Here is a 27,757-nt window from a genome sequence, read left to right as displayed (position 1 = left end):
TGGAGTGATGGCTCAGTGGTTAAGACATGGGTCTACAAATTTTGGGGGGTTGAGGGAGTTGAAGTAGGGCCTCACTCTAGCTCAAGCTGACCTGGAATTCACTATATAGTCTCAGGGTGGCCTCGAACTCACAGTGATCCTCCTACTTCTGCCTTCCAAGCGCTGGGATTAAAGGTGTGCGCCACCAGGCCTGGTGGGTCTGCAAATCTTTAGGACCTGAATTTGATTCCCCAGTACCCACATAAAGCCAAATGCACAAGGTGGCACATGCGTCTGCATTTTTTTTTATCCCTTTGGTTTTGTTTCGAGGTAAGGTCTCACTGTAACCCAGGCTGACCTGGAATTCACTATGTATTCTCAGGGTGGCCTTGAACTCATGGTGATCCTCCTACCTCTGCCTCTCGAGTGCCAGGATTTGTTGGGAGCTATGAACCAAACCTCGGCCATGTTAACAGAAACCGCCATATAGCAAGTTAAGTTTCTACTTCCTCGTCTAATATTCAACTACCAGAAACAAAGAAATCGTACGCTTGGGTGAATACTCCCCCATGCTGCCAGTAGCTGATGAAGAAACAAAGGCATTGCGGCTTAACCAATAACTCTGTGATCTTTGGCCTGATTACGTCCCCTTCCCCCTACAACCTTATATAAACCTACATGTAAAAATAAAATCTCGAGGCCTTGACAAACACCTAGCTTGGTCTCCTTCTTGTGTCTGTTTGCCTTCTCCCATTCAGGTTAACTTCCCCCTGGGTCCTTGTTTGACTCCCCACTGGCCGGGGCAGGATTAAAGGCATGTGCCACCACGCCCAGCCGTCTGGTATTCTTTCAGTGGCAAGAGGACCTAGCACACCCATTCTCTCTCCCTCCCTCTCTTCTGCTTTCTTTATCACACTCTGTCTCAAATGAATAAATAAAGAAAATATTTTAAAATAGTTATTTATTTTATTTATTTGAGAGATAGAAAGAGGCAGATAGAGAGTGAGAGTGGCCAGGGCCTTCAGCCACTATAAACAAACTCCAGACACATGCGCCACCTTGTGCATCTGACTTATGTGGGTCCTGAGGAATCAAACCTGGGTCCTTTGGCTTCACAGGCAAATACCTTAACTGCTAAGCCCTCTCTCCAGCCCAAGAAGTTGTTTTTTAAATTTTTAAAAAATATTTTATTTAGGGCTGGAGAGATGCCTTAGTGGTTGACACTCTTGCCTGCAAAGCCTAAGGACCCAGGTTTGATTCTCCAGGTCATATGTAGGCCAGATTCACATTGTGGCACATACAACTGGAGTTCATTTGCAGTGGTTGGAGGCCCTGGCATGCCCATTCTCTCTCTCTTTCTCTAATAAAGAAATAAATAAAAGTCAAGAAAGGGAGCTGGGCATAGTAGCACATACCTTTAATCCTGGCACTCAGGAGGCAGAGGTAGAAGGATCGCCATGAGTTTGAGGCCAACCTGAGACTACATAGTGAATTCCAGGTCAGCCTGGGCTAGAGTGAGACTCTACCTTGAAAAAACAAAAAAAGAGAGACTTACTGTGGGTTATTGTCTACAATTATGGAAGTTGTCAATAAAAAAAATTAAATTAAAAAAAATCTTAGGGCTGGAAAGATGGCTTAAAGGTTGGGGGTGGGATTGCCTGCAAAGCCAAAGGACCTGGTTCTATTCCCCAAGACCCTCATAAGCCAGATAAACCAGATGCACAGGTGGCACATGTGTCTGGAGTTTGTTTCAGTGGCTGAAGGCCCTGGCATGCCCATTTTTTCTATCTCTTCCTGTTTCTCGCACGCTCTCAAGTAAATAAATTAGAAGGGGGGGAAAAAGACCAAAACTTAAACTGGGCATGGTGGAGCAAGCCTGTAATCCCAACACTCAATAGGAGGATCAGGAGTTCAAGGTTATCCTTAGCTGTATAGGGAGTTGAAGGCCAACTCCTTATGGGCTACATAAGAACTTGTCTCAAAAAATGAAAGTTAAAAAAAAAAGATAGATAGATAAAGAGAAAAAGAATCGAAGCCTAGAGAGTTATTTATTGTGTTGGGAACTTCCAGGAGCCAGACAGCAGGGAGATAATGAGATCAAGCATCTTCCCTCAGAGTCGGGAGCAGATCACCACTCAGCATTTCATGTAACTTAAGAAATCCAAGGAGGGTCTTGACTCAGACTGAGGAAGATGAGAGGCTTCCTGGAGGAGGTAACACTTTGTAGTGCTTTTCCTATTAATGGTTGGCTTTGTGTGTATGAGTGAGGGTTCTTTTGCTGTTGTTGTCTGTTTTGTGCTGGGGTGAAACCAAGCCCTCACCCCTGCTAGACAACCCCCACACCACTAAGCGACACCCCTATCCCCAACCAGCCCCAACTGCATGAACAAGGAGTTAGCAGAAGAGGAAAGCAGAAGGAGCGGTGGCCTAGGCAGAAGGAGTGACATGGTGACCTAGAAGTGCTGCAGCGTTCTAGAGAACTGCCCTGACTGGACTGGAGAACCAAGGCTGGGAAAGCAGCCAGGCTGTGTTCAGATGTGTGAGCTGAGAGCTGTGAGGGGCCATGAAGAAAATTAGCGGCAGAGGCTGGAGAGATGGCTCACAGGTTAAGTGCTTGCCTGGGAAGCCTAAGGACCCACATTGGATTCCCCAGTATCCACATAAGTCAGATGCACAAGGTGGTACATATAGCTAGAGTTCACTTGCAGTGGCTAGTGGCCCTGGTGTGCCCATTCTCTCTCTCTCTCCCTGCCTCTTCCTTTTTTCCCTCTTTCTCAAATAAATAAATAGTTGGGCTGGAGAGATGGCTTAGCGGTTAAGCGCTTGCCTATGAAGCCCAAGGACCCCGGTTTGAGGCTCGAATCCCCAGGACCCACGTTAGCCAGATGCACAAGGGGGCGCATGCGTCTGGAGTTCCTTTGCAGTGGCTGGAGGCCCTGGTACGCCCATTCTCTCCCCCCCCCCCTCTCTCTCTCTCTCTCTCTCTCTCTCTCTCTCTCTGCCTCTTTCTCTCTCTGTCACTTTCAAATAAATAAATAAAAATAATCAAATAAATAAATAGGGCTGGAAAGATGGCCCTGACATGCCAATTCTCTCTCTCTCTCTGTCAAATAAATAAATATATAAATACAATAAAAATAAAATATTAAATTAATACTATGTGCCACCTTATGCAGCTGGCTTACCTGGGTGCTGGGGAACTGAACCTGGGTCCTTAGGCTTAGCAGGCAAGTGCCTTCACCACTAAGCTATCTCTCCAGCCCAATAAAAAAAAAAAATGTTAAAAAGAAATAAGGCCAGACATGGTGGAGTACACGTTTAATCCTAGCACTCAGGAGGCAAAGACAGAAGGACAGCTGTGAGTTCGAGGCCACCCTGAGACTACATGGTGACTTCCAGGTCAGCCAAGGCTAGAGCGAGACCCTACCCCCCCCCCCGCAAAAAAAAAAAAGCAGGGCTGGAGAAATGGTTTAGCACTTAAGGTGCTTGCCTGCAAAGGCAAAGGACCCAGGTTCAATTTCCCACTACCCACATAAACCAGATGTGCAAGGTGGCGCATGCATCTGGAGTTTATTTGGAGCAGCTGGGGGCCCTGGAATGTCCCATCCTCCATCCTCCCTCCCCACGTTCTCTTGCTCTCAACCTGAATAAAATATTAAAAAAATAAACAAAAACAAACCAAGAATTGTCTGGGAGATGGTTCAGCAGGTAAGAGCTGTGCTGCACAAGCATTAGGACCAGAGTTTGAGTCCCAGCATCCACATCAAAAGCTAAGCGTGACCATGCCCTCCTGCAACCCCAGCACTGAAGGGGGCAGAGACAGGATGATCACTGATCTCCACACATGTGTGCATGGGGCATGCACATCTGCACAAATCCCATACACGGGGACACGTGCGCACGCGCACACACACCCTACAGGGGAACGCAGCTGGTAAGAAGCAAGCACTCTCAACACTCACTTTCCTCACAGCACGTTCTGTTCTACAACCTCAGCAGTACATGTGAAAGAAACACGTGGTGGCAAAGCCCTTGTGGGAGTGGGTGGGGGCAGCCCTCAAGCGCCGGTGACCTTTGTCCATTCCTGGCCTTGCAACTTCTGGGAAGCCAGATTGTAGTTGTGATAGAAGTAGGGTTCAGCTACACCGAGCACCTAGACTAAGAGGGTGAAGAATAGTGAAAAGATAGAATCTAGTGTCAGGCATGGTGGCACACGCCTTTAATCCCAGCACTCAGGAGGCCAAGATAGGAGGATGACCATGAGTTCGAGACCAGCCTGAGACTACATAGTGAATTCCAGGTCAGCCTAGGCTACAGCGCGACCCTACCTCAAAAAACAAACAAACAACAACAAAAACAAAAGCATAGGATTTATGGGACTGGAAAAATGTTCGGTTGGTAAAGTGCTGTCCACACATGCGTGAAGTCATGAGTTCCAGTCCCCAGCACCCATGTAAAATGTTGGGCACAGGAGCAAGCCTGTAATCTCCGCACCAGGATATGGAGATGGAGGATCCTTGGGACTTGCTGGCAGATACCATAATTGAACCCCGTGAGCTTCGGGTTCTATGAGATTTTTGTCTCAAAAAATAAGGTAAACCAGGTGTGGTGATGCACACCTTTAATCCCAGCACTTGGGAGGCAAAGGTAGGAGGATTGCCTTGAGTTCAAGACCACCCTGAGACTATATAGTGAATTCCAGGTCAGCCTGAGCTAGAGAGAGATCTTATCTCAGAAAACCAAAAATAAATAAATAAATTAATTAATTCATAAAAAAAAAAACAAGCCAGGAATGGTAGCACACACCTTTAATCCCAGCACTCATGAAGCAGAGGTAGGAGGATCACCATGAGTTCAAGACCACCCTGAGACTACCTAGTGAATTCTAGGTCAGCCTGGGCTAGAGTGAGACCCTACCTCAAAAAACCAAAAATATAAAAACATTTTTAAAAACTAGACTAAATAAATAAAATACGAAATAAAGTGGAAAATAATTCAAGAACACGGCCAATTAGTGGTTAAGGTGCTTGCCTACAAAGCCAAAGAACCCAGGTTCAATTACCCAGGACCACATAAGCCAGATACCACAAGGTGGCACATGCATCCGGAGTTCATCTGCAGTGTCTGGAGGCCCTGGGGCACCCACTCTCTCTGTATCTGCCCACCTGCTCTCAAATTGTGTGTGTGTGTGTGTGTGTGTGTGTGTGTGTGCGTGTGTATAGAAGCTATCCAACATCACACCGACCTCTGACCCTTCACACAAGATAGAATCTATGGTGCTGATATGTAGCCTGGGCACTAAAGCAGAGGACCTTTGCACTCACTCATCCATTTAACAGATATTTATTAAACAGCCTGTGTGGGCCAGACACTGCCAGGTGCTGGGTAACAGTGATGAGCAAGTCAGTTTACTTCTTAGTGAGAGGAATAGACTGTAGATTCACACAGCTAAAGGTAAAGTTGTAACTGTGATGTTCCCAGTTTGGATGCCATTCTAAGGACCTTGTACTTTCTCTTTTTTAAAAATTAATTTAATTAATTAATTTATTAGAGAGAGAAAGTGGTAGAGATAGAGCATGGGCGCCCGCCCCAGGACCTCCAGCCACTGCAAACAAACTCCAGAAGCATGCACCACCTTCTGCATCTGGCTTACGTGGGTCCTGGGGAATTGAACCTGGGTTCTTTGGCTTTGCAGGCTTGCGCCTTAACTGCTAAGCCATCCCTCCAGCCTTCTTTTTTGGGTTTTTGAGGTAAGGACTTGCTCTAGCTCAGGCTGACCTGGAACTTACTCTGTAAACCCATACTGGCCTCAAACTCACAGGGATCCTCCTACCTCTGCCTCCCAAGTGCTGGGATTAAAGACGTGCACCACCACATCCTGCAGGACCTTGAACTTTTAAAAAAAATATTTTATTTACTCATTTGTTTGAGAGAGAGACAGGAAGAGGCAGAGAGGCAGAAAAATGGTCGTGCCAGAGCCTTTAGCCACTGCGAACTCCAGACACTTGCGCCACCTTGTGCATCAAACTCAAGATCCTCCTGCAGGGCTGTAGAGATGTAGATAATCATGGGGGTTCCTACATCCTTCCCTTCTTTTGCCTCATGCACAAACTTCTCCACCTACCACTCCTTTCCCCCCCCTCAAGGTAGGGTCTCGCTCTAGCTCAGGCTGACCTGGAATTCACTATGTAGTCCCAGGGTGGCCTTGAACTCATGGCGATCCTCCTACCTCTGCCTTCCAAGTGCTGGGATTAAAGGCGTGCACCTGGCCTAAATAAAATATTTTTTAGAAAAAAAAAGATCCTGTAATGAAGATGTGGCACATTTATACAATGGGGTTCTACTCAGCGGTAAAGAAAAATGAAGTTATGAAATTTGCAGAAAAATGAATGGATCTGGAAAGGATTATACTAAGTGAGGTAACCCAGGCCCAGAAAGCCAAGCGCCACATGTTCTCTCTCATATGTGGATCCTAGCTACAGATGACTGGGCTTCTGCGTGAGAAGGAAAATACTTAGTAGCAGAGGCCAATAAGTTAAAAAGGAGATATAAAGGGAAGAGAAAGGAAGGGAGGAGAGTACTTAATAGGTTGATATTGTATATATGTAAGTAGAATGATTGAGATGGGGAGGTAATATGATGGAGAATGGAATTTCAAAGGGGAAAGTGTGGGGGGGAGGGAGGGGATTACCATGGGATATGTTTTTATAATCATGGAAAATGTTAATAAAAATTAAAATAAATAAATAAAAAAGATCCTGGGCTGGAGAGATGGTTTAGCAGTTAAGCTCCACCATGCCTGGCTTTCCCTTTTTAAAATATTTCATTTATTTATTTGAGAGAAAGATAGAGAGAGAAACAGGCAGATAGAAAGAAAGAGGATGGATCCAGGCATGTGTCACCTTGTGCAGCTAGCTTATGTGGGTACTGGGGAATTGAGCCTGGGTCCTTAGGCTTTGTAGGCAAGTGTCTTAACTGCTAAATTATCCCTCCAGCCCCTGGCAGACTTTTTTGTTCACTTTATTTTTTTCTTTTTTTTTATAATTTTATTTATTTATTTGAGAGCAACAGACAGGGAGAAAGAGGGAGAGAGGGAGAGAGAGAGAGAGAGAGAGAGAGAGAGAGAGAGGGAGGGAGGGAGGGAGGGAGGGAGGGAGGGAGGGAGAATGGGCGTGCCAGGGCCTCCAGCCACTGCAAACGAACTCCAGACGCATGAGCCCCCTTGTGGATCTGGCTAACATGGGTTCTGGGGAACTGACCCTGGAACTTAGGCTTCACGGGCAAGCGCTTAACCGCTGAGCCATCTCTCCAGCCCCGTTCACTTACTTTAAATATTTATATTTATGTTGGGCATGGTGGCACATGCCTTAAATCCCAGCACTTGAGAGGCAGAGGTAGGAGGACCACTGTGAGTTTGAGCCCCCATGAGACTACAGAGTGAATTCCAGGTTAACCTAGGCTAGGTCATCCTGGGCTAGAGCAAAGCCTACCTTGAAAAACAAACAAACAAACAAAAAGATGAGAGGGTAGATGTGATAGCACATTCCTTCAATCACTGTGAGTTCAAGGCCACCCTGAGATGACTACATAGTGAATTCCAGGTCAGCCTGGACTAGTGTAAAACTTTACCTCAAAAAAAAAAAAAAAAAAAAAGGAGAGAGAGAGAGAGAGAGAGAGAGAGATGAGGATCTAGGACTGGAGAGATGGTTCATGGTTAAGGTGCTTATCTGCAAATGACCTGGATTAGATTCCCCACTACCCAAGTAAAGCCAGATGCATATAGTAGCAGATGTGTTTGGCTAGAGGCCCTAATACAACCATTCTCTCTCTCTTTTTTTTTTTTTTTCAAGGTAGGGTCTCACTCTAGCTTAGGCTGACCTAGAATTCACTCTGTAGTCTCAGGGTGACCTCGAACTCATGGTGATCCTCTTACCTCCTGAGTGCTGGGATTAAAGGCGTGCACCATCACACCCAGCTTCTTGGAGTGTTTTTTTTTTTAAGATTTTTTTTTTTACAAGATACAAATCTCTTCTTTATTAAAATAAAAGGAAAATAAATTAGATACTCTGGAATGTCACAATACATTCTGAATTTTTTAAGATTTAAAAAAAAATTTTTTTTTCATTTTTTTGGCTTTTCAAGGTAGGGTATCTCTCTAGCCCAGGCTGATTGGAATTCACTATGGAGTCTCAGGGTGGCCTCGAACTCACAGCGATCCTCCTACCTCTGCCTCCCAGTGCTGGAATTAAAGGTATGCGCCACCACGCTGGGCTATATACATTTTATTTTTATTTATTTATTCGACAGAGAAAGAGGGAAGGGGGAGAGAGCGAATGGGCGCGCTAGGGCTTCCGGCCGCTGCGAACGAACTCCAGATGAGTGCGCCTCTTGTTCATCTGGCTAACATGGGTCCTGGGGACTCGAACCTGAGTCCTTTGGCTTTGCAGGCAAATGCCTTAACCGCTCCAGCCCTTCTTTGGGTGTTTTTAAAGGCAACAATCAGGTGGAACGACAAGATTTTTTTTCATTCCTAGGGAAAACAAGTACGCGATGTTGCGAGGTAGTGCTGAGTCCCTGGGGTGTGCAAACCCCGCGTGACGACGGGGCGCCGGCAGGAATTCTACCGCAGCGCTTCACAGATACCCAAGTTTGGCGGGAATCGGAGGACTACCAACAAGGGAAGTGACGTTGCATTCTCTTCCTTGCCGTGGGGGGAGGCGTGTGGGAGCACGCGGCCTTCGGAAGTGTTGCTCGTTCTGATTGGTTGTTTTCTCGAAATACTATCCAATCAGCACTTCGCGTTTCCTTTCCTCCACTCCGGCGGTGTGTTTTGCCCTCAGGAAAGATGGCCGCAGGGACTTCCCGTCCCCACTTGGGGCGGCGCTCGTTTGCAGAGGCACGGTCCGAGAGACAGGAAAAAGCGTAGGATTCGTGAGCGCTGATTGGCTGGAGGGATAAGCGTCCTGGGCGCTGACTGGCGGGAAGGAGGTTGTGGCGCCAGAGAAAAGCAGGGAGTCCGCCGCCACCTTGGCGCGGCTACCTGTCGTGAGGTGTGGGGCGAGCCGCCACCAAGATGTGGAATAGTAATGATGGGGATGCGGGGGTTGGAGACGGAGGGTCCGGGGCGGGGGGCGCCCCTCGGGTCGGGGAAAGTGGTGGGCAAGCCTGGGGAGCTGCGGGCAGTGTGTGCTGGGCACGACGTCCCGAGGAGCCTGTGGATTTTTCCAGAGGCTCTATAAGACTGTGTCGTCCTTGCTCCAAACAGGCGGATTTGAAAGCTATAGCACCTCCAGCTTTGGGGGAGCCGGCGGCTACACGCAGACCCCAGGGGGCTTCGGATCGCCGACCGCTTCTCAGGCCGAAAAGAAATCGGTAGGTTGAACCAGTGTTGCTTTGCTTTGACTCGATTCATCCCATCTTGAAGCTTTTGCCTCGTCCATGAGAGAGAACGTTTCTGCAGGGAAGGAAGGATCTTAAATATGAACTGATGAGAAAAGTCAAGTTATTTTCTTTGTCTCATATAATGAAGTTTTCTTTTCTTGCGCTTTTTTTTTTTTTTTGAGCGGGGGGTTAGACGGGATCTTATGTATTACACAGGCTGGCCTTGAACTACTGTTCCTTCTGCTTTTACAAGTCTAGCACCACATCAGGCTTAGGGGGTGCTGGGAATCCATGCTGGACAACCAAGAACCAAGCTACATCCTCATCCCCAACATCCCCCCCCTTAATGTCATCTCTCCTGGAGGCTGAGGAGATGGCTCAGTGTGTTTGCCATGCAAGTCTGAGCACACGAGTTCTGATCCCTCAGTACCCACACAAAAATGTTGGGCATGGTGTCACACATTTGTAATCCCAGCGCTAAGGAAGTGGAGACAAGCAGATTCCCTAGGTCTTGCTGGCTGCCTGTTCTAGCAGGTTTATGAATTCTAAGTCCAGTGAGAGACCCTGTCTCCAAAATAGAGGGTGAGCCAGGTGTGGTGGCGTACACCTGTAATCCCAGCACTTGGAAGACAGAGGTGTTGTGGACTTGTGTATATTTAGGAGCTCATAGCTTTTAAGGAAATGGAAGCAGATAGTGTACATGGGATGCTGAGGAGATCCAAAATAGGTCCAAAACCCTTTCCAGTAAGTTTTGTTCTATGGGTGTTTTTTTGTTTTTTTTTTTCCAAGGTAGGGTCTCAGTTCTAGCCCAGGCTGACCTGGAATTCACTTTGAAGTCTCAGGATGGCCTTGAAGTCATGGCATTCCTCGTAACTTTTGACTCCTGAGTGCTGTGATTAAAGGCATACACTGCCATGCCTGGCCTCGTTTTATGGATTTAAACATATATATATATATATATGTATGTATGTATGTATGTATGTATGTATGTGAGAGAGGTAGGTAGACAGTAAGTGAGTATGGACATGTCAGGGCCTCCTGCCCCTGTAAATTAACTCCAGATGCATGTGCCACTTTGTGCATCTAGCTTTATGTGGGTACTGGAGAATTGAATCCAAGCCATAAGGCTTTGCAAACAAGTGCCTTTAACTGCTGAGCCATCTCTCTAGCCCTTCATGGTGTTTCTTTTTGTTTGTTTTGTTTACCCCAGTGTGCCTCAAGAAGTTTAATCCTCTTATTTTGTTTTTTGAAGAAGAAAGAGAATGAGAAATGGATTACTAATTCTCATCTTTTCAAATTTAACTCTCTCTATTCTAGTTATTAGAATTATTTTTTGTGATTGTTGCTGTTTTGAGAGGTAGGCTTTCACTCTAGCCCAGGCTGTTGTGGAACTAAATCTACAGCCCAGGCTCCTTGAATTAACAGCAATCCTCTTACCTCAGCCATGTGAGTGGTGGGATTAAAGACATAAGTCACCACCCTGGTGTATTAGTCAGGGTTCTGTAGAGGAACAGAACTGAACCATCACACTTAGCTTTGGTTATTAGAATTTTTATGTCAGAATTCCAAGTCTGGGCTATATATTAAGACAACTTTTCAAGCTACATATCTTGGTGCACACATAGAGTATACCTTTAATCCCAGCATTTAAGAGGTGGAGAGACAGGACGATTGAGAGTTTTAGGCTATTCTGGACTACATGAGACACTGTCTCAAAAAACAAAACTGAGGGGCTGGAGAGATGGCTTAGCGGTTAAGCGCTTGCCTGTGAAGCCAGATGCACAAGGGGGCGCACACGTCTGGAATTCGTTTGCAGTGGCTGGAGGCCCTGGCACGCCCATTCTCTCTCTGTCAGCCTCTTTCTCTCTGTCGGTCTGTCACTCTCAAATAAATAAATTAAAAATCTAAAAAAAAAAAAAAAAACTGAGCTAAAGAGATGGCTTAATGGTTAAGATACATGCTGTGAAACCAAAGGATGATTCCCCATTACCCCTGTAAACCACATGCATAAAATGGCACATGTGTCTGAAATTCATTTGTAGCAGTGGAGGCCTGGAATGCCAATTCTCTTCTCCCCTCCCTCTCTCTGTCAGTCCCTCACTCCCTTCCTCCCTCCCTCTCTCTCTCTCTCTCTCAAGTAAAAATATATTGAAGGGCTGGAGAGATGGCTTAGTGGTTAAGGTGCTTTCTTGCGAAGCCTAAGGACCCACATAAGTCAGATGCACAAGGTGACGGGTGTGCACAAGGTAGGGCAAGCATCTGGAGTTTAATGGCAGTGGCTAGAGACCATGGCACAACATGTCTCTCTCTCCCATAAAATATAAATATAAATATATATATATATATATATATATATATATATGGGGGGGGGGCTAAGATGACTTTGAAGCCATTACCAGACTGGCCTCAGACTCACAGAAATCTGCCTGCCTCTGCCTTCTTCCACATGTTGTGATTACGAGTGTGAACCACTGCTCCCAGCTGAAACAATACCTCATTCATGAGCTAAGGAGGTGGCTTCGTGGTTAGAAGCTTTTGCTGTGCAAGCCTGACCACCAGAGTCGGGACCCATAGAACTTGTGGAATGGTGCCACCTGTGATCTTAGTGCACGTACAGCTGTGAGAAGCAAAGTCAGGGAAACCAAAAGCTCATAGCCAGCTACTGTGGTGTTCACAGTGGCAAACAGCAAGAGAGGCCCTGCCTTAACCAGGGTAGAAGGCAAGGACTGACAGTATGAGAGTGTTCACTGACCACAAATGTGCCGTGGCGTGTGCACACCCATACACATTACTTCAATCATATGGACTACTTATCAGAGGACTAGTGATGTGTATTGACTATATTCCATATGCATAGATTGGTTTTTGTTTAAAACTTGAAAGTTGCCAGGCATGGTGATACATGCCTTTAGAAGTAGGAGGATTAAGATGTGTTCAAGGCCAGCCTGGGCTAAAGTGAGACCCTACCTCAGAGCTGGGGGAACCTTGCAAGTAAGGGGCTGGAGAGATGCCTGAGCAGTTAAAGGCTCTTGCTTGCAAAGCCTATGGACTGAGTTTGAGTCCCTAGTACCCATGTAAAGCCAGATGCACAAGGTGGCATGTACATCTGGAGTTTGTTTACAGCAGCAGGTGCACCTATGCTTGCTTTCTGTCTGCCTCTCTGTCTCAAATAAGTAAATAAAACTGTTTAAAACTTGAAAGCAGCCAGGTGTGGTAGTGCACGTCTTTAATCCTAGCACTTGGGTGGCAGAGGTAGGAGGATTGCTGTGAGACTGACTACATAGTGAATTACAGGTCAGCCTGGGCTCGAGTGAGACCCTACCTCGAAAAGAAAAAAAACAAAACTTGAAAGCATTTATGAGTGGTAGTCACTCTGTAAGTTGAATTTATGCATACTTTTCCTTTTCAGAGAGCCCGAGCCCAGCACATCGTACCCTGTACCATATCTCAGCTGCTTTCTGCTACTCTGGTTGATGAAGTGTTCAAAATTGGAAATGTTGAGATCTCACAGGTATGTAAGGCTTCAGAGAGGAGCCAATTAATAATAAGAAGAAATAAGACTTGCTTTGCTTTTTTTCTTTTTTGTTTGTTGCTTTGTTTTTCATGGTAGGGTCTCTAGCCCAGGCCAATAACACATGCACACACGTGCGCACAGATGCACTCTTCACTTTTTTCTCTTTTCCTTCACCTAGGTCATTATTGTGGGAATAATCAGACATGCTGAGAAGGCTCCTACTAATATTGTTTATAAAATAGATGACATGACAGCTGCACCAATGGATGTTCGCCAGTGGGTTGATACAGATGTAAGTGACAGTTTTTGGATCAGTGTGAGATGAGGGAACTTTGGGGATGTTAAGCTCTTTTAGCTTTAACTTTTCTTACTATAAAAATAATCCACAAAAATACCAAAAGGCAAAAACCCTTAAACAGGTAATTTCTCTCTCCTTATAAATAAACAAATGAGATACTTCTTTTTTTAAATTTTCTGATTTTACAAAAAGTGGGGCTTTTTTTGTTTTGTTTTTTGTGGTTTTTTTTTTTTTTTTTTTTTTTTTTTTTTTTTTTTTTTTTTTTTCCTGAGGTAGGGTCTTGCGGTAGCCTAGGTTGACCTCAAACTCATGGCAATCCTCCTACCTGTGCCTCCCAAGTGCTGGGATTAAAGGCATGTGCCACCAAACCCAGCCAAAAAGTGAATTTAAAAATCTATATATTGGGCTGGAGAGATGGCTTAGTGGTTAAGCACTTGCCTGTGAAGCCTAAGGACCCCGGTTCGAGGCTCGATTCCCCAGGACTCACGTTAGCCAGATGCACAAGGGGGCGCACGCATCTGGAGTTCATTTGCAGTGGCTAGAGGCCCTGGCGCGCCCATTCTTTCTCTCTCATTGCCTCTTTCTCTCTCTGTCTGTCACTCTTAAATAAAAATGAACAACAACAAAAAAAAATTTAAAAAAAAATCTATATATTTATTTGAGAGAAAGAGGCAGATAGAGGAGAGAGAAGGACATGCTAGGGCCTTCAACTACTGCAAACGAACACCAGACACATGTGCCACCTTATACATCTAGCTTATGTGGGTCCTGGGGAATTGAACCTGGGTCCTTTGGCTATGCAGGCAGGTGCCTTAACTGCTAAGCCATCTCTCCAGCCCCCAAAAGTATTTATTCATTCATTTGAGAGACAGTGTAAGAGAGAAAGAAGCAGAGAGAGAGAATGGGCACACCAGGGCCTCCAGCCACTGCAAGTGAACTACAGATACATGTGGGTACTGGGGAATAGAACTCTGGTCTTCAGGCTTTGCATGCATGCACCTTAACCACTGAGCCATCTCTCTGGCCTATAAGAAGTGATTTTTAAGGGCTGGGGAGATGGCTTAGTGGCTAAAGATGTTTGCTTCCAAAACCTGTCAGCCTGGGTTTGATTCCACAGAACCCACAGAAAGCCAGATGCACAAAGTAGTACATGGGCCTGGATTTAGTTTGCAGCAGCAAGAAACCCTGGCACACTTGCACACACATACAAATAATTTTTTTTGTTTTTTTTTTAAATTTAATTTAATTTAATTTTTTATCTTTTCACAATTTTTATTAACATTTTCCATGATTATAAAAAATATCCCATGGTAATAACCCCCCCTGCACTTTCCCCTTTGAAATTCCATTCTCCATCATATTACCTCCCCATCTCAATCATTCTACTTACATATATACAATACCAACCTATTAAGTACCCTCCTCCCTTCCTTTCTCTTCCCTTTATATCTCCTTTTTAACTTACTGGCCTCTGCTACTAAGTATTTTCCTTCTCATGCAGAAGCCTAATCATCTGTAGCTAGGATCCACATATGAGGGAGAACATGTGGCACTTGGCTTTCTGGGCCTGGGTTACCTCACTTAGTATTATCCTTTCCAGATCCATCCATTTTTCTGCAAATTTCATAACTTCATTTTTCTTTACTGCTGAGTAGAACTCCATTGTATAAATATGCCACATCTTCATTATCCACTCATCAGTTGAGGGACATCTAGGCTGGTTCCATTTCCCAGCTATTATAAATTGAGCAGCAATAAACATGGTTGAGCACGTACTTCTAAGGAAATGAGATGAGTCCTTAGGATATATGCCTAGGAGTGCTATAGCTGGGTCATATGGTAGATCAATCTTTAGCTGTTTTAGGAACCTCCACACTGATTTCCACAATGGCTGGACCAGATTGCATTCCCACCAGCAGTGTAGAAGGGTTCCTCTTTTTCCACATCCCCATCAACATTTATGAACATTTGTTTTCATGATGGTGGCCAATCTGACAGGAGTGAAATGGAATCTCAATGTAGTTTTAATCCGCATTTCCCTGATGACTAGTGACATAGAACTTTTATTTAGGTGCTTATATGCCATTCGACATACAAAGAATTTTTTAAAAATATTTTTATTTGGGCATGGTGGCACACACCTTTAATCCCGGCACTCAGGAGGCAGAGGTAAGAAGATCACTGTGAGTTCAAAGCCACCCTGAGACTCCATAGTGAATTCCAGGTCAGCCTGGACTAGAGTGAGACCTACCTTGAAAAACAAAACAAGCAAACATATCATATTTGTTCACAGAGCGTGATAGAAGAAAGACAGACAGAATGGGTGTGCCAGGACCTCCAGCCACTGCAGTCAGACACCAGATGCATGGCACCACCTTGTGCATCTGGCTTTATCTGAGTACTGGGAAATTGAGCCTGGGTCCTTAGACTTCACAGGCAAGTACCTTAAGCCATCTCTCCAGCCCCAAATAAATATAAATATAAATATATGATTTTGTTTTTCATTTTTCGAGGTCGGGTCTCACTCTAGTCCAGGCTAACCTGAAATTCAGTATGTAGTCTCAGGGTAGCCTTGAACTCATGGAGATTCTCCTATCTCTGTCTCCCAAGTGCTGGGATTAAAGGCGTACACCACCAATGCCCAGTCCTATACATATACATATATATATATATATATATATATATATATATATATATATATATATATATATATATATATATGTATATGTATGTATATACGTACAAATGCCCAGTCCTAAATAAATAAATATATATATATATATATGTATATATATACACATACATACACACACACACACACACACATATATATATATATATTTTTTTTTTTTTTTTGAGGCAGGGTCTCACTCTAGCTCAGGCTGACCTGGTTAATAGGCTGGACAAACTAGTTAACACCACATGTTAGCTCCTTGACTTAATAATTTGTCTTGGTGCACATCATTTAGAGAATCTATCACCAGCATCATTAAAACCTAATGATGGGGGCTGGAAAGATTGCTCAGTGGTTAAGGTGCTTGTCTCCAGTGCTTAACAACCCAAGTTCAATTCCCCAGTACCTAAATAAAGGCAGATGCACAAAGTGGTGCGTGCATCTGGAGTCTGTTTGCATTGGCTGTAGACCCTGGTGTGCCTATTCTGTTTCTCTACTATCTCTCTGTTCACCAAAAAAAAAAAAGAAAAGAAAAAGCCTAACGATGGACTTCTTGTTAAGATGGTAGAATAGGAACTATGGCAAAGGAACTGGTAGGGGGAGGGGCAAAATACTGCATAGTACACCCTTCTCCCCCCAAAAATGAAGGTGACAGAGGATGCTGGGAGATTCAAAATGCATCAATATGACAAGAAAACGTAGCTGACTACCACGAGACTTATCACCTCTGCCACACTGGCCAGAGCCCAGGAGACATTGCAGAGAATGTGGCAATTATCCTGACAACCAGCTCAAGGGAGATGTTGACACATTGGTCACTCAGAACTCATCACAGCAGAAATCCAAAGGATACAGAGTACTTAGTACTAAATCAGACTTCAAACACACCTACCAAGGTTTAAAAAACACTACGGGGGCCAGGGGGAACGGATTGAGAGAGCCATAGGGTGGGAAGAAGTGTATTTTTATTTATTAATATATATTTTGAGGTAGGGTTTCACTCTAGTTCAGGCTGACCTGGAATTCACTAAGTAGTCTCAGGGTGATTTTGAACTCATGATCCTCCTACCTCTTGCCTGCCTAGTGCTGGGATTGAAGGCGTGCGCCACCATGCCCAGCTCAGTGTCAGCTTTTTTTTAAATAGACAACTTCCATGATTATAAACAATAGAGCATAACCTTTTTAAAATAAGTTAACAAATTAAAAAGCTAGTGATGGAGCTGGGAGGCAGAGGTAGGAAGATCGCCATGAGTTCAAGGCCACCCTGAGACTATAAAGTGAAGAGTAAAATCCTACCTTGAAAAAAAAAAAAAACTAATGAAGGGCTATCATCTCAGTGTTTTGGAGGTAGAAGCAGGAAGATCAGAATTTTAAGGTTGGGCAGGTAAAATGGCTTAACGGTTAAGGCAATTGCCTGCAAAGACAAAGGACCTACATTCAATTCCCCAGGACCCATCCTATGTTACCCAGATACACAAAGGGCGCATGTGTCTGGAGTTTGTTTGCAGTGGCTGGAGGCCCTGTTGTGTCCATCCCCCCTTCCCATCAAAAAAAATAATAAAAGGGCTGGAGGGATGGCTTAGTGGTTAAAGCATTTGCCTGCAAGGCCAAAGGACCCGGCTTTGATTCCCCAGGACCCATGTTAGCCAGATGCACAAGGGGTGCATGCATCTGGAGTTCATTTGCAGTGGCTGGAGGCCCTGGTGCACTGAGTCTCTCCCTCTCTCTCCCTCTTTCTCTGTCAAATAAATAAATAAAAATAAAATACTTAAAAAAAAAAGAATTTCAAGGTCATCCTTATCTATGTGCTGAGCTCAAGGCCATCCTAGGTTACATAGAACCTGTCTCAAAAAAAGAAAAAAAGAAAAGAAAAATATACCTTAGTGATGTGCTTATATTTTTATCTGTTAGGACGCCAGTGGAGAAAACACTGTGGTTCCTCCAGAAACATATGTGAAAGTGGCTGGACACCTACGGTCTTTCCAGGTAAAGTCCAAAGGAAAAGGCAGCGTCATTGTGTTTTTACAAAGCAGTCACTAGATTCATATTAATTATCCTTGATAAGTAAGCCTGTGTTGTCTTCACCAAGAGTAAAGATAGGATGAACTGCTCAGGACCCCTCCCAAGCTAGGAAGGTGGGGAGCTTTCCTGATTTTTTTTTCCTCTCTCTCCTACTGTCCCTTAAATATTTTATAACATAAAAAAAAAAGTAGCAGAATGTAGAGAAAAAATAGAGTGCCTGTAGTTACCTGCTGCAGCATAAAGTAGATGTCGAAGGAAGAACAATGGACTTGGTCAGAGACTAGACTGCTTGGTTCTGAAACTGGGCAAATCATGAACATCTGAGATAGTTTTGTTTATTCTTCATTGTTGGCTGTATTTAGATTACTTCCGACTTTAACCCCAAAAATAAGGGGCTGGGAAGATGGTTTAGCAAAGCCTGCTGGCCCATGTTCAATTCTCTAGTCACCACAGAATCCAGACTCAAAATGTAGTATAACCAACAAAAACAACTGAAAAGCCCAGTGAGGTGGTGCATGCCCTCAATCTCAGCACTTGGGAGGCAGTGGTAGGTGAATCACTGTGAGTTCAAGGCCACCCTGAGACTACATAGTGAATTCCAGGTCAGCCTGGGCTAAAGAGTAAGACCCTACCTCGGGGGCGGGGGAACGCTCAAAATGTAGTACAGGCATCTGGTGTGTGTTGGCAGTAGCAATAGGCCCTGGCACACATATATGTGCAAACAAAACATGTAAGTATGTAATAGACATTTTCCTTATATTACAGCCAAGGAAAGAGCCATGGTGCTTTGACCTGAGACTGACTTAAATGTTCTCATCCTTTATGTATATTTGCTTCTTTACTAGAACAAAAAGAGCCTGGTAGCCTTTAAGATTATTCCCCTGGAAGACATGAATGAGTTCACCGCACATATTCTGGAAGTAGTCAATGCACACATGATGCTGAGCAAATCCCACAGCCAGGTGAGCAGCAGCGCTCCATGTTGTCCCCGTGGAAGAGCGTAGAAGCATAGACTGCTTTTGTGCTTGCACTCCGATTTCATTGGCAGTTGGAATGTTGACCCAGAAGAAAAGCATCATTCAGGTTCTCAAGACATTTTCTCTTTGAGCTTTGCCATTGTATTTTACCTTTCTTTTTCTTTTCAAATTTTTTTCACCAACAACTTCCATGATTATAAAAAATGTCCCATGGAGGGCTGGAGGGATGGCTTAGCGGTTAAGGCATTTGCCTACAAAGCCAAAGGACCCAGCTTCGTCTCCCCAGGACCCACATTAGCTAGATGGTCAAGAGGGTGCACACATCTGGAGTTTGTTTGCAGTGCCTAGAGGCCCTGGCATGCCCATTCTCTCTCTGTCAAATAAATAAAAATAAAATATTTTTTTAAATCCCATGGTAATGCCCTCCCTCCCCCTGCTTTGCGTTTGAAACCCCATTCTCCATCATATCCCCTTCCCCACTCAGTCAGTCTCTCTTTTATTTTGATGTCATCATCTTTTCCTCCTCTTATGATGGTCTTGTGTAGGTAGTGTCAGGCACTGTGTGGTCATGGCTATCCAGGCCATTTTGTGTCTGGGGGAGCACGTTGTAAGGAGTCCTGCCCTTCCTTTGGCTCTTACATTCTTTCTGCCACCTCTTCCACAATAGACCCTGAGTCTTGGAAGGTGTGATAGAGATATTGCAGTGCTGAGCACTCCTGTCACTTCTTTCCAGCACCATGATGCCTTCTGAGTCATCCCCAGGTCACTGCCATGTGAAAAGAGAAGATTCTCTACCAAAAGTGAGAGTAGCATTAATATAAGGGTATGAACATTAAGAGAAGTGCTTACTGGACAGTTTGATAAGCATAGTATATACATTTAGCCAGACAGCAGCAGATGTTACACCTCTAAGGCTCATGACTACCCCTGTTTTAAGTTTTCAGTATCAGGGATGTATTCCCTCCCATGGAGCAGGCCTCCAGTCCAATTAGATGGCAGTTGGTTTTCACCATGACACACATGCCACTATTGCACTTGTTGGCTCATTTGGCCTGGCTGGCCAAATATAAGATTTGCAGTGTCCACTGTTGAATATCTTCACTGGTGATTTCTCTTTCTTTCATTGAACTGCATCCAGAGTGGCTTCTTCCAGCTTTCTGTCAGCTGGTCTACATGGAGGAGGTTATCAGCTCAGTTCTAGCAGGGTTTCTCAGTGGCCTTACAGCCCAAGTATGTAGTGTCTTCAGCAATAGGGTCTTAGCATCTATTCCTGGTGGGAAACCAAGGGCCTCGGCAATGGCCTGTAATGTTTTGGTGGCATCAGGGACCTCCCTAGCCAACAACCTACTGAAAGGTATCCCATCCCTGGCACTGAAAATTTTCTAGCAACAATCTATGGCTCCTGAGTGTTCCATTGTCCAAAAAAGTAGGCTTCCATGTGATTTATTTATATCCTTTTAGATTTTGATTAGCCTTCCCTCCACCTTTCCTTTACTCAATCTCTTCCCTTTACCTCACGTTGGGCCTTTTCACCCCCATTAATCTATTCTATTTATGTATATACAATACCATCCTATTAACTCTTTTTTTTTTTTTTTTTAACTAAGGAGAGAGAATTTGCTCACCAAGGCTTTAGCACTCAAACGAACTCCAGACATGTGTGCCACCTGAGTGCATGCTGCTTATGTGGGTTCTGGGGGAAGGAGAGTCAAACCTAGGTCCTTAGGCTTTGCAGGCAAGTGCCTTAACCACTAAGCCATCAATCTGGCCCCTGCCATTTTATTTTATTCGAGAAGAAACACATTTCTCTGAAAATTATGAGTTCCTCTCACCTTGGATAACTGAAGCCTAGGACAAGCTCCAGGATTGTTGCTTTGGTTTGTTTTGTTTTTGTTTGTTTGTTTGTTGTTTTTTCAAGCTATCTTCTCACTGTAGTCCAGGCTGACCTGGAATTTTACTGTGCAGTCTCAGGGTGGTCTCAAACTCACAGTACTTCTCCTATCTCTGCTTCCCACGTGCTGGGATTAAAGGTGTGTGCCACCACGTCTGGCTCCAGGATTGTTCGAAGAATCCCAAGATGGATAGATTTTTGCTTTCTTCTCAGAGTACATAGACTAACAATCCTGAGCAAAGACCTCACCTGTCAGTATGTCTATAGGAAGCATGTCCAGGCAGGATCTAGTGTAGCAAACTGCAGTTCGTCATACATTTGACAATGGGCCAAAGGCTGAAGCCAAGGGAAAAAGGACTAATGGATAACATCGTAAGTAGACTTTACAGAGCATGGCAAATACTTTGGACTTTGCAAGATGAGGAAAATGTTTACCAGGCAGGTGAAGGGAAGAATATTCCAGACAGGACCTGTCATGTTCCATTCTGGGGCATGTTTGAAGATGGCAGGATGGCCAAGTGTGGCTGGAGAGTAAAATGTTGAGAAGGTGTGATCAAAACTAAGTATAGCCAGGTGTGGTGGCACATGCCTGTTAAAGGCTGGGGTTAACCCAGCACTTGGGAGGCAGAGGTAGGAGGATCTCCATGAGTTGGAGGCCAGCCTGAGACTACATACTGATTCCAGGTCAGCCTGGGCTAGAATGAGACACTACCTTGAAAAACCAGGAAAAAGCTGGGCATGGTGGCGCACTCCTTTAATCCCAGCACTAGGGAGGCAGACGTAGGAGGATCGCCGAGAGTTCGAGGCCACCCTGAGACTACATAGTGAATTCCAGGTCAGCCTCAACTAGAGTGAGACCCTACCTCAAAAAACCAAAAATAAAAATAACAAGCTGGAGAGATGGCTTAGCGTTTAAGCGCTTGCCTGTGAAGCCTAAGGACCCCGGTTTGAGGCTCAATTCCCCAGGACCCATGTTAGCCAGATGCACAAGGGGGCGCATGCATGTGGAGTTCATTTGCAGTGGCTGGAGGCCCTGGTGTGCCCATTCTCTCTCTGTCTAACTGCCTCTTTCTCTCTCTCTCTCTGTCACTTGCAAATAAATAAATAAAACTTAAAAAATAAATTAATTAATAAAATAAAAATAAAAGAAAAACCAGGAAAAAAAAAGTATAGCCTGACATGGTGGCACATGCCTTTAATCCCAGCACTAGGAAGGTAGAGGTAGGAGAATCATGAGTTCAAGGCCACCCTGAGACTACATAGTGAATTCAGGTCAGCCTGGGCTAGAGCAAGACTACCTCAAAACAAACAAACAAACAACTCAGTATTGGTGATGTACCACACTTCACATACACTTTTGTCTATGATCCCAGCACTCAGGAGGCTGAGGTAGGAGGACCTCAACTTACAGGCCATCTGGGACCTCTAGTAAAACCGAACAATAACAGGCTAAGGATGTAGTTCAGTGAAAGAACAAGTCTTGGATTCCTAATGTTTGCTTGTTTTGTGTTTCCACAGGCAGGGGGAGCTGCTTGACATGCTCATAGGAGCTTATGACTTGTAGCAATGGAAAGGGTTGACTGGAGTTTGGACAATTGGATGGAGACTAAGATACCAGATGGGAGACTGGAGAGGGGAGGACCAAGTTGATGAGCAGATGACCTTGAATTAATAGTTTGGAAGGTGAAAGAACAGAGACTCAAAGATGACGTGGGTTTGCTAGTTGAGGTGGAATATTAAAGAGCGAGCAGGTGTGGGGTGGAAAGTGAATTTTTTTTTTCTTCAAAGTATGGTCTCACTGTAGTTCAGGCTGACCTGGAATTCACTATGTAGTCTCAGGGTGGCCTTGAACTCATGATTCTCCTACCTCTGCCTCCCTAGTGCTGGTATTAAAGGCGTGTGTCACCATGCCCGGCTAAATAGGCTGTTTTTGCTAAACTAATGAAACTATTCCTTCATATTACTTTCACAACTTTTCAGAAAACCATTATTCTGAAGACTTGGGTAATCACTGGTGATTTTGGTAGAGAAAGTTGAAGAGGTGTATTTGGGAGAATACAAATGGTGGTGGACAGAGAGAAGAGTAACTGAAAGGATGGTAGAATCTTGTCCTCCTTCCCTTTTTTCCTTTTTTTTTTTTAAATTTATTTATTTATTTATTTGAGAGCGACAGACACAGAAAGACAGATAGAGGGAGAGAGAGAATGGGCGTGCCTGGGCTTCCAGCCTCTGCAAACGAACTCCAGACGCGTGTGCCCCCTTGTGCATCTGGCTAACGTGGGATCTGGGGAACCGAGCCTCGACCCAGGGTCCTTAGGCTTCACAGGCAAGCGCTTAACTGCTAAGCCATCTCTCCAGCCCCCTTTTTTCCTTTTTTGATTGCTGGTGATTGAGGTTAGAACCTTGCACATTCAAGGCAAGCACTCCTTCCGTGTGCTACCCTCAGGGCTGCATCCTTTGTTCATAGTGCTTCATGCCCAGATGACATTCAGTGAAGGCTTGAGTGATTGAGTCTCAAGGAAAGCATTGTAGTAGGTCTCTGGGTATTTTTCTTGAACTGCTTTACCTGCGGATCCTTTCCCACTACACAGAATGGCAGGCCATCTTCCTTCTTTGATACTGTGTGCTCTAGAATTAGTAATTTTGCCTTCCCCAGAAAGTCTCATGAGGTAACAACTTTCCCTTCCCATGTCAGCAGTTGTTTCAAGGAAACCTTTGCTTAAACTGTTAGCTGCTTATTAGGTTACTTGAAATAGCAGAGACTAGGTCTAACTTGTGAATTTTCTAATGCTGTGAACTTGTTTCTTAATTCAGCCTTCAGCAAGCAGAGCATCTATCGGCAACTCAGGAATGAATGAAACAGGAAACTTTGGGAATAACTTCATACCAGCAAATGGCCTTACTGTGACCCAAAACCAGGTAAATTGACTGAATGGCTCCAGAAATGTGTCATGAAGACGGTCCTATGTTTTGTGACTTCCTCAATGATCTAAGGCTTCCCTGGTGCCCAGCTCCCTTGCTTATAAAAAGAATGCAGGTTTACAAAGGCAGTTGATGAGATCTTTCTAATTTGAATGGACAGGTGCTGAATTTGATAAAGGCTTGCCCAAGACCCGAAGGACTGAATTTTCAGGATCTCAGGAGCCAGCTCCAGCACATGCCTATAGCTACAATCAAGTGAGTGTTTGCTTTTCTGCAGCCTAGCCATTTCACCTGTCCATGGTTCCTGGTAATTAAAAGTATGCTAAAATCGTAAGGCTGAGAGTTAGAACCCCGGCTCACCAGGTAAGAACCTCTGCCAAGGGCTGAAGAGATGGCATAGTGGTTAAGGCGCTTGCCTGCCAAGCCTAAGGACCCAGATTTGACTTACCAGAACCTGCATAAGCCAGGTGCACAAGATGGGCATGCATCTGGAGTTCGTTAGCAGTGGCTAAGGCCTTGGCACTCCAATTCTCTCTCTCATTAAAAAAAAAAAATCTTTAGGGGAAGCCAGGTGTGGTGGTGCACATTTTTCATCCCAGCACTCGGGAGGCAGAGGTAGGAGGATCAATGTGGGTTCGAGACCACCCTGAGACTACACAATGAATTCCAGATCAGCCTGGCCTAGAGGGAGCCTCTACCTTGGGGCGGGGGGTGGGGGGAAGGACTAGAGATGGCTCAGCAGTCAAAGGCACTTGCAGAGCCTGGTGATCAAGGTTGAATTCCCCACTAGCCATGTAAAGCCAGATATACAAAGTGGTGCATGCACTTGGAGGTCCTGGAGTGCCCACTTTCTCTCTCAAATAAATACATGTTAAAAATATTTATTTATTTATTTATTTGAGAGCAAGAGACAGAATGGGCACGCCAGGGCCCCAATTTTTCTTTCTTTCTTTTTTTTTTTTTTTTCTTTTTTTTTTCTTCTTCTTTTTGATTTTTTGAGGTAGGGTCTCATTCTAGCCTAGGCTGACCTGGAATTTGCTATGTAGTCTCAGGGTGACCATGAACTCATGGTGATCCTTCTACCTCTGACTCCTGAGTGCTGGGATTAAAGGCCCAAAAATATTTTTTTTAAAGTGCAAAAATTAGTAATGTTTGTATAACAAACCATATTCAAGGGCACTTATTTGGATTTTTTTTTTTTTTTAATTTCTAGGCAAGCAGTGGATTTTCTGAGCAACGAGGGTCACATTTATTCTACTGTGGATGATGATCACTTTAAATCCACAGATGCGGAGTAATTGGATCTCACTGGCTACCCAAGATGCTTCAGCTGGACCTGTTTTCATAATCTGCTATCTCTGGCTATGTGTTTGGCCACATGACTTCTAGAAAGGTTACATCTATAGGAGATCACAATTGATGTCCTTTTGAAACTTATTGCTCTTCCCTCTCCTCTCCCTCTCCTCCCTCTCCCTCCCTCCCTCCCTCCCTCCCTCCCTCCTCCCTCTCTCTCTCTCTCTCTCTCTCTCTCTCTCTCTCTCTCTCTCTCTCTCTCTCTCGTGTGTGTGTGTGTGTGGCTTAAACGTTCTAAAGGAAAGGGGGCAGTTGACAAGGGGTTGTAAACCAGAGTGGGATTTCTTCCAGGAGTTCCAGTAGGTTAGTTAGTACAGGGTGGATAGCATTGAGCGAGGGCAGTACCACCTTATGCTTGGAGTGTCTGCTCATGGAAGGGCTCCTGCTGAGAAGATGAACAAGACCACTAGGGCGTGTGGGCACAGTACCAGCTGTTGTTGCTTCCCACTCTGGGTGTGTGGCATAGCTTTCCAAATCACACTTCCTTCCCCTTCTTGCCTGAAGCTGAAAGCGGGTTCCTGTGAAAGTGATGTTCTGGAGTGGTGGCCTCGGGTCATTGGAGAGGAAATGTAACAGCATCTTGTGTAAATAAATGTGTTCATATGTTTAATAAAACAGTTCTCTTATTACTGAAGCTTCTAGAAATGGTCTCGTTTTTCCCTAAGCTGAAGCACTGTAGCACTGGATTTGGTCCTACACTTTTCAGTTTGGATCTTGATCAGGGTGTGTCAACTCAGAACACCCATATCCTCGTTGATGAGTGTTATGAAGACTGAGTAAGTGCAGGGTGGAGAGAGAACTCAGCAGTTACGGTGCTTGCTTGCAAAGACTAACAGTTGGGGTTTAATTCCCCAGTAACCACGTAAATCCAGATGCACAAGGTAGTACATGGATCTGGAGTTTGTTTGCAGTGGTTGGAGGCTCTGACAAGCCCAGTCTCTTTGCAAATAAATAAATGAAATATTTTTTTAAAGAAACAAGAAGTGCAAGCTGGGCTTGGTGGTACATGCCTTTAATCCCAGCACTCAGGCACATGTAGAAGGATCACCATGAGTTCAAGGCCACCCTGAGACTACACAGTGATTTCCAGATCAACCTGAGCTAGAGTGAGACCCTACCTCGAAAAATGAAACAACCACAACAACAAAAAAGTGGAGACTGGAGAGATGGCTCAGCAGTTAAGGTGCTTGCCTGCAAAGCCTAACAACTAGAGTTCAGTTCCCTGTATCCATGTAAGGCCAAGTCACAGCACATGGATCTGGAATTTGTTTGCACTGGCTGGAAGCCCTGGTACAGCCATTGTCTGCGAGGTATGGTTGCATACACCTTGCATCCCAGCTTTCAGGAGGCTGGGGTAGGATCACTGAGTTCAAGACTAGCCTGGGACTACAGAATGAGTTCCAGGCCAGCTTGGGCCAGTGTGAGACCATACGTAGAGGGGGAAAAAAAGATATGTTCATCTTGTGCTGGATTAAAGGTATGACCACCATGCCTAACTGATATTAGCATTTATTTGAGAGAGAATGGGCATGCCAGGGCTTCCCACCACTGCAAACAAACTCCAGATGCATGCACCACCTTGTGCAGCTGGCTTACATGGGTCCTGGGGAATAAAACCAAGGTCCTTTGGCTTTGCAGGCAAATGCCTTAATGGCTAAGCCATCTCTCCAGCCTGTGATAGTAGCATTTCTTGAATGTTTAACTGTGTTCCAGGCACAGGTATTATATGGTTTACAAAGATCTCACCACCTAATCATGGGAAATACATTTATTTTAGGGGTCAAGAAACAAGCTAGCCTTGTGTGGTGGTGCATGCCTTTAATCCCAGCACTTGGGAGGCAGAAGTTAAGAGGATGGCCAAGAGTCTGAGACTACATAGTGAATTCCAGGTCACCTGAACTAGAATGTGGCTCTACCTCAAAAGAGCAACAAAAACAAGGTTGGAGGGATGGCTTAATGGCGAAGGCCTTTGCCTGCAAAGCCAAAGGGTCCAGGTTTGATTCCCCAGGACCCACGTTAGCCAGATGCAGAAGGGGGCGCACGCATCTGGAGTTTGCAGTGGCTGGAGGCCCTGACGTGCCCATTCATTCTCTCTCCCTCTTTCTCTGTCAGTCAAAGAAAAACAAGCTTAGGTAAGATGACTTGCTTATTGTGAACAGCTGTTAAGTACCAAGCTGGGATCCTACCCCGCCAGGCCTTTGCCTTTGGAGTCTTCACTCTTCCTTTTTCCTTTTTTTTCTTTTTTTAAAAAGAGAGTTGGTACACCAGGTCCTCCAGCCTCTGCAATCAAATTCCAGGTGCATTTGCCATCTTATGTGCATGTCCAACCTTGCGGACTTGCATCACCTTGTGCCTCTGACTTACAGTGGACCTGGAGAGTAGAACATGGGTCTTTGGGCTTCACAGGCAAGCTTGCCTTAACCACTAAGCTATCTTTTTAGCCACACACACCCCTTTTTTTTCTTCCTGAGACTGGTTCTTGCTCTAGCCCAGGCTGACCTGGAATTCACAATGTAGTCTCAGGCTGGCCTGGAACTCACGATGATCTTCCCCACTGTTGGGATTAAAGGCTATGCCATCATGCCTTTTTTTTTTCTTTTAAATATTTTAAATATATTTATTAACTTACCTGAGAGAGCGAGTGAGTATGGACAAGCCAGGATCTTCTGCCACTGCAAATGACCTTGACACACATGCTACTTTGTCATGTGACTTTATCTGGGTACTGGGGACTCTAACCCAATCA

At 44.8% G+C, this 27,757-nt stretch overlaps 1 protein-coding gene across 2 annotated transcripts; it reads left to right on the top strand.

Moving 5' to 3' along the window:
- The first annotated feature begins 8,913 nt into the window (after positions 1–8,913).
- Rpa2 (replication protein A2) lies at positions 8,914–25,169 on the top strand. 2 transcript variants are annotated; one of them, XM_004671244.3, is made up of 9 exons: positions 8,914–9,062; positions 9,245–9,351; positions 12,770–12,871; positions 13,053–13,166; positions 17,758–17,832; positions 18,714–18,830; positions 23,551–23,655; positions 23,819–23,913; positions 24,872–25,169. In XM_004671244.3, the coding sequence occupies exons 1-9, from the start codon at positions 9,053–9,055 to the stop codon at positions 24,954–24,956; spliced, it is 810 nt and encodes a 269-aa protein (XP_004671301.3). In that variant the 5' UTR covers positions 8,914–9,052; the 3' UTR covers positions 24,957–25,169. The 2 variants fall into 2 exon arrangements, with proteins under 2 accessions (XP_004671301.3, XP_045006122.1); XM_045150187.1 differs by having other exon boundaries at positions 8,942–9,029.
- Positions 25,170–27,757: the final 2,588 nt, after the last annotated feature.

Source organism: Jaculus jaculus, chromosome 5 (genome assembly GCF_020740685.1).
Source record: "Jaculus jaculus isolate mJacJac1 chromosome 5, mJacJac1.mat.Y.cur, whole genome shotgun sequence".
Taxonomy (NCBI): domain Eukaryota; kingdom Metazoa; phylum Chordata; class Mammalia; order Rodentia; family Dipodidae; genus Jaculus; species Jaculus jaculus.
Note: the sequence above shows the minus strand (reverse complement) of the source record. Positions and strands in the feature narration are given on the sequence as shown.

Bases quoted from the DNA above. Each gene is read 5' to 3' on its own strand.
- Rpa2 (XM_004671244.3), top strand. The intron at 17,833-18,713 runs GTAAAGTCCAAA...CTTCTTTACTAG, and splicing joins GACACCTACGGTCTTTCCAG to AACAAAAAGAGCCTGGTAGC. The intron at 18,831-23,550 runs GTGAGCAGCAGC...TTCTTAATTCAG, and splicing joins TGAGCAAATCCCACAGCCAG to CCTTCAGCAAGCAGAGCATC.